The following is a 6,974-nucleotide window of genomic DNA, read 5'->3' on the forward strand; positions in this document are numbered from 1 at the left end:
TAATATGGTAGCCAAAAAACGCAGGAATAATAATGTTATTATCTTATGTGAAACACTGACGAGTTGGACATGTTAATGTGATCAAAGTAACTTCTTTAATTTTGCTGTTTTGTAGTCCACGTGTATTAAAGGTAACCTGTTTTGATTTCAATATGTTTTGTAGAATAAAGCAAGCTGTATACTCCTTATTTTTGTTATATGCAGTGACTTCATCTCGGTTGTGTTCAGAACATGAACGTCTTATTAAATCAATGCTCTTTAATTTGTCCGAATTTCATAATTATTACGCGCAAATGCTCTTAAAAAGTGTATATGTATAAACACGGAGTTCTGCAGTTTATTTTAAGATTTTATTTCGTATCTACAGATTTCTATAGATTTTTAAAAGAAAGTGTTTAGAGTTTCAAAAAATCATCTGGACCTTCTCAGGTATGCCTGAACGTCAGTGGTGGCGCTTATGAGGTGCTAATATAAAGTGACAATATCCAAACTACTACTACTGTCAAGTGTCAACAGACGATGGTACGAAGGGACTGTCATCAACACTCATGTATGGAAGATAGATTGTATTTTAACGTATAACCTATCCAGACACTGACTGAGGTAACTAAAGAAAGCCCCAGGAGTGTGAGAGAGACCAACCTGCTGTTATAATAGCATATATTAGCCTTTTTATTTTCTAGTATACCTATACTAGTAGGCTAGTACCTACCTACCTAGTGTTTTTTCATCGTTTTTTCGAAGATGATACTAGCCTTCGCGTTAATCCTAAGTTTAGCTACCTAGTTGTCCAAATTCACTGCATTACGTAAAGTCAAGACAAGCTCACAAGTTTAACAAATATTTATTGAATCATGGAAAATAATGAGCAGCATTTGTCTGCTCACAGAAGCAGAGACTGTAAATAAAAAAAGAAAAGGAATAGGGCTACTACATAGGCTAAAGGAGGGACGTAAATAAACAAAAACGTCTTGTGGAATACGGACACATAGAGGTTTGAGAAAATCATAGGTTAATTTCTGCTTCTGTTTATAGGTAGATAAACTACTACTACTGCTCATTTTTTTCAGATCTATCCAAAAGTGGCTGCTGAGGAGCAAGAGCCCGTGCCAGATTCCTACCTGGTTTCTAAGCACTCGCTCTACAGACACAGCTGCGGGACCACTACGCTATTCACAAGAGGTGCAGAACTTTATTCTTTTTTTTTTTTTTTTTTTTTTACAATCACTGCTTCTGTTAGCAGAGAAACTGCTACCTAATTTTTTAGCAAGTAGGGTGAATGACCAAACAGCAACATAGTGGCCACCTCTCTCGGAATGCGGCCAATTCCTGAAAAAGATCTTGAATTATGCCATTATTTCGTAAATTAGGAGAAAACACTTACTTCGAGAGGAACATAGAGGTCTTGGTGTGTTGCCAGGATGGGCCACAACTCTTGACTGATGCTCATGGCAGCGAATTCAAGTACTTTTTCAGGAAGGTGGCCGCATTCCGGGATCGGTGGCTGCTATGTCACCACTCAGTCATTTACCCCATACTTTCATTTACAGATCTGCCAAAAGAAGGAATTCAAAATAGGAAAGAAAATTTAAACACTCACAAGGGAGCAGTGAATTTGGACCCCTAAATTGTAGGATTATCACCTTCACATTTTACATATGTGGAACACATTCAGCAATAACTGGTCTAGTTATTGAAGAATGTTAATCAACAAGGTGTGTAACTAGTGATGGGGAGGGAACCCACCTAACCTTGCGTGTAAGAGATACTGAAGTGCACCTTTGTTTTCATCACAGAGTCTGTACCAGCCTTTTTTGCTGTCCCTGTCCATGCTTGTCCAGGATGTACAGATGAGATACAAGTATATTCTCAGATGTCAGGAACAGGAAATTCATTATCCTCCAGCCACTCTGCTAAACTGCTTCCCCCTCCTCTGACACTGCAAGAGAAATATTGTTACTGAGGAGGCCAACATCTGCCCCCTCCAAGAGGAGTGATATTGCTTGTAGCCTTGTTTTGTGGAAAGGATCTGTAATAGGTCCCTCCTAACTCTTCTTGAAGAGTGAGAGTGAAGTTATGGTGGAGAAGAGGAGAGCTAACATTCAGGGCTCCTTGGTGCACCATGCAGTGTCTTTTGAGGTTCTTTCAGGACCTGTGATTGGTGCTACAGCTATGTCACCATCAGCTAAGTGAACTCATTTATTTTGAATGCTTCCACACCTGCTGGCATGAAGATAAATCTATCTTGAAAAGTAAGAGGTTATTGTATTCCCATGAGTGCAGACAAAGTTGTCTTGAATGTTTGTTTGAGTTTTTATTTTAATTTTTTATCATCAGTCAATTTTTTTCGCAAGTATTGGATTATTTTAAACATCTAATTTAATTAATTTGTCAATATTTAAAGAAATTTGTGTTAACTTAGAAAACTTAATAAGTAGCTAAATACCTGAGCCTCAACCTTTTTGAGTTTGAGGTCTTTACTGCATCCACGCTTCTCCTACATATGTCTGTGAAGCTAGGAGGCTGTACTACATAACAGTTCAAAATAACTTTATATTGTATTTGCATAGAAAAGAAGTCTTAAAGGGACACTTATCAGGAGTGTAAGGCCTATGGAATTTGTTTGAGACTAGTATGAAAAGACCTTTCTTGTCAGAAAGGAGGGGGACAGTACCATGTCTGGGTAGATTTAAGTGTGATTTACTCTTTTGCCTTGTTTCTGGTAAATAGAAATAAAGAAGCAAGCAGATATGATTGGGCCATGCTTTCCTGACTAGGAGCAGTGATGATACTATAGAGAACATTGTTTGAGTGAATTCTATTAGACAAGAATAACACCTCAAAATTACTATTATAACTCATGATTTGCATAGATCAAATAGAATTAATCTTCATTAGAACCTAAAAAAAACAGAATGCTGCAAGGCCCAAGGCTTCAGTAAAGAAAGGAGCACAGTAGTTTTGTGAAAGAAATGCTAAAGTAGCAATAAACTGTAGAAAAGTAACAGAAGAAAGCATTTACACCCATTTTGAACTTACGAATTTCCAAAAATTTAAGTTCATAACTATGAAGGTCATGTCATAATTTTGTGACAGCTGAAAGAAAGCATATAGAAAACTGTGGCATTGAATTTCGCACCTGCAAATTTAGCATGTTGACTAGATACAGACATATTGTTCTGTCTACATAATAGGTAAAAATAATTTTGTGCAAGTGGTACCTATTCAGCCTCAGATGATGTGCATACTCTGCACATATAACTACTACAAATTCATTCTCATTCAAATATCACATACTTTTTCTGAGTAATATCTAGGATTCCTCAAAGCTTTGATCTTACCAATCGCTATTAGATATGAATATTAGAGAACTGCTTCTCAACTCTCGCCTAAAAATCAACTGTGCCATAAAAAAATAAGAATATTTGAACATTGCAGGATCACATGCAAAATTCAAGATAATTTTTTTCCTCAGTGGTTAACTTCTTCATTGCAGCTGCTTCCCACTACTGTGGAAGGTAATGGGAATTATGACTTCATGAATTGGGTCACCCTATAGTGAGTGTTGCTTTAAAGAAAGAAGTCATAAGTCTTTATTTGAGACAATATAGTCTAATACAATAAGAGGTTTGTATTTTAAGGGCATAAACATGTTTTAGAATTCTTTATTTCAAGTTTTGTCATTTTTAATTATATATAAGTGTGATATATTTGACTTATGGTAAATTTAAATTCTAAAAACTAGTCATGAGCAAGTCAGAAGTATGTATTGATGTTTGAACCAATCTGCCTTTTCACAACTGTTTTGGGTTATTTTTCATTCAGTGAATTTTATTCTATGTTAAGTTTTGACATTTTTTCTAAATTTTATGACTTTTTTTAGAAACACTTTTCTCATCTATTAATTAATGTAAATCTTTGTTCTAATGCCACTGAAATGTATTTCAGTGTCATCGCCATGTGTTACTTGACATACAAAGAGTTTGTCGACGCCTGCTTGGAATTGATTGGCAGATCTCAGGAAATTGGAGATAATTGGAAGGCAAATGGAAATGTTGATGTTGAAGGGAATTTTTTCATCTCTAAGAAACGATGCATACCTGAAATTCATGAAACACAGAACAGTACCACAGATATTATGGATGGCAGCAATAGTAAACTGATTAGTAGCCAAAATGATTATTTTGAGCCTGATGACCCATCGTGTTTTTATGAATATCAACAGTGTGATTCGATTACTTATGATTATCATGTAGTGTATAGTATAAGCCATTCAGTACCAGTTTTATATTTCAATGCATGGTATATGACTGGAAATTCTTTAAAATTAGAAGACATATGGAGTAGAATTCCTACACAGTTTAAAGAACAGGTAATGTTGAGAAAATGGGAGAGCTTAACTCAGCATGATCATCCAGTTTTAGGTGTTCCCTACTTTCAATTACATCCTTGTAATACTATGAAGTTGATGTCTCAGTTAAAATTTGAAAATGAACCATCTTTAGAACTCAAAGGTAAGAAATATATTCTAAGTTGGTTGAGCATGTTTGGACCAATTGTGGGACTCGAATTGTCCAACCAGTATTTTACAACATAAATTTTTAGAATTATCTGTTTTATACATCATTGGGAAATAAAGTAGTTTTTAAAACAGATGCTCTTTTGAAAATATAAACCACTGCCTTAACTAGCATTATGCTTCTTCAAATTGATCACCTCCAAGCTCATAAGATTGAGAAAGAAAAAGACTACTACACACTGTCTTGCTGTATTCTGAATAAGGTTTTGTTTTGTAATTGATAAGTCCACAATTAGTGGGATGGAGTGGGAGAGAGGACATCAGTACAAGCCATTGGTTTACATATGTTTATACAAGGACAAACCATTGTTTTAAGCTCCTAAGATGGAAAACAATTGAAGTAGAGTAGCAATGATTGAAATGATGTCATCAGTTGAGAATATAATGTACTTGAATCTGTCTTCATGTCAGCACACCTAAAGAGGGATCACTCAGAGTTTAGGTCATGTTATGCTTGCCACTTTGGTAGGCCTGACCAAGAAGCTGCTGGATTGATAACAGTCAGGTGTTTGTAATGTAAACAGGACTGGGCAAAGTTAATACAGATATCTATGTACGTACGTATTATGTGGACTGGCATCTCACACTGACTAAACTATTACATACTTGGCTATCCAAAAAATTGTTCCAGAAGGGTTGTAGCTTTTTTGGAGACAAAGTAGTAAGTGTAAGAGTAACAAACAAGCATTGGTGATGAGTTCAAGCAGAATTTAAGGTAAAAATGTACCTTTTGAGAGCCATAATCTGGTATTATCGGGACTTATGTCTGTCGTTATTTGAACTTGTATGTATATTTCCCTGCCATGTTAGAAAAACTGATGTAAAGGATCTCTGAATTACCTGGACAGCCCAGAAATGTAGGCTTGGTGCAAAAGTCAAAGGCATAGGAGAGGGCCACTGATTGTCCACTTTAGGTGTGTTTTATTTGTGCTGGAAATGTATTATATTCTCTTAATTGAATATGCTATGAGTTGAATATTTTGTAGAAGCTAGTTAAAAACACCACAGATTTTTCTAACTTCTCTCCCAGAACCATGGAGAGGATGAACTAGCCATCCCCACATGAGTTTCATAGAGAAGTCAATCTCTATGGTCCCTAAGAGCGTAGACTCAACAAATACCTAAAACTCAATGGGACTTGGCAATCTGCAAAAAGGCTAGTGAACACCAGCCATCAAGAAACAATAGGTGACCCTTGTGTGTCCAACTCACAGGTGGCAGAGCCATTTTCCTGTCATATTGGTGTACCTCAACACGCATCACTTTTGACTTCATCCATCATATTTAATGCCAACAAGCTCCATTGTTGTTGCCAAGTATTGTTTATTGATTTCCTAAAACAGAATTTGGTATTATAGGTCTCAACATAACACAATGTATCCCCCTGAAAGTAGTTCTGCTGTTATTCATTCAGCAAGCTGATCTGCCTCCTCCTCTTTTGTCCATATGTGCTCCCAATGAAAATGAACTTGGATTCCTCTGCTTTAAATGGGAGCCATTGTAAAATCTTTAGAATTGAAGGTTTAGTGGAATTGAGAACCCTAGATACTTGCAATATGTTTTCAGAATCTGAAAAAATGGCAACATTACCCTCATCATGTATAGTTATTGGAATTGCACTGTTAAAATTGTAAAGAGTGCTCCAAACCTAATGCCAGAACTGGATTTGCAACAATAAAAAAAAATTAGTCTTGATTTTTTTATGCTCTATTCTTCATAAAAACTACCAGTAACTTAATTCCTACTCTAATATGATTTGTTTTGCTACTACAGAATAGTTACAGAAAATTTACAGATTTTAAGAGTGGGCCTGTTATGCTTTTAGTTTAATATGCCCCCATTTAAGGTATGCTGTACTCAAGCCCTAGAGGTTTGAGGATTCTTTGAGTTAGTCATTAAACTTAAAGTAAGATTTTTTTTCTAGCAGTTTTAAAAGGGAGAATTGTGAAGGTAGAGGGATCACTTTAATGTTTCAGATAAAAGGCATGGGACCAGAGCGGATTTAAATGCATGTGTCAAACGTTGTGCCAGCATGGTGAAAATTCTTCATATGGTTGGAGTCGATGTGTATGTTCTGCATCTATGATTGAATATAGAGGGAATGAGTGCCCTATTTAATCTTCAAAAAGTTAGATAATCTGCACCCCAAGACTTGTCAGCGATTTTAATGCATTAAACATTTGCATTAGCAGTGAGTCATCCATACAATTGGTCCAAGATTAATCCTAAGAAGTGAAAGCTATATTCATAAGGGGCCCTTTGATCTTTAACATATGCTTCAGGTTCTGGACACACTCCTTCAATATGCCAAAGTTGTACAATATGTAAATGTATGAACTGTAGAGAGCTTAAACTCATTCGATTTGTTCCCAATAATTTCGGCTATTATAAGTTG

General features: G+C 35.9%; 1 protein-coding gene across 7 annotated transcripts; it reads left to right on the forward strand.

Moving 5' to 3' along the window:
* Positions 1–456: 456 nt before the first annotated feature.
* Positions 457–4,653, forward strand: LOC135217702 (ubiquitin-like-conjugating enzyme ATG10). 7 transcript variants are annotated; one of them, XM_064253684.1, is made up of 4 exons: positions 457–603; positions 1,071–1,182; positions 1,797–2,252; positions 3,949–4,653. In XM_064253684.1, the coding sequence occupies exon 4, from the start codon at positions 3,959–3,961 to the stop codon at positions 4,595–4,597; it is 639 nt and encodes a 212-aa protein (XP_064109754.1). In that variant the 5' UTR covers positions 457–603; positions 1,071–1,182; positions 1,797–2,252; positions 3,949–3,958; the 3' UTR covers positions 4,598–4,653. The 7 variants fall into 7 exon arrangements, 6 of the variants coding, with proteins under 6 accessions (XP_064109754.1, XP_064109753.1, XP_064109755.1 ...); XR_010315168.1 differs by lacking the exons at positions 1,797–2,252; positions 3,949–4,653 and adding an exon at positions 1,551–1,790; XM_064253683.1 differs by lacking the exon at positions 1,797–2,252.
* The last annotated feature ends 2,321 nt before the right edge of the window (positions 4,654–6,974 follow it).

This window comes from Macrobrachium nipponense, chromosome 7, assembly GCF_015104395.2.
Source record: "Macrobrachium nipponense isolate FS-2020 chromosome 7, ASM1510439v2, whole genome shotgun sequence".
Lineage (NCBI taxonomy): Eukaryota > Metazoa > Arthropoda > Malacostraca > Decapoda > Palaemonidae > Macrobrachium > Macrobrachium nipponense.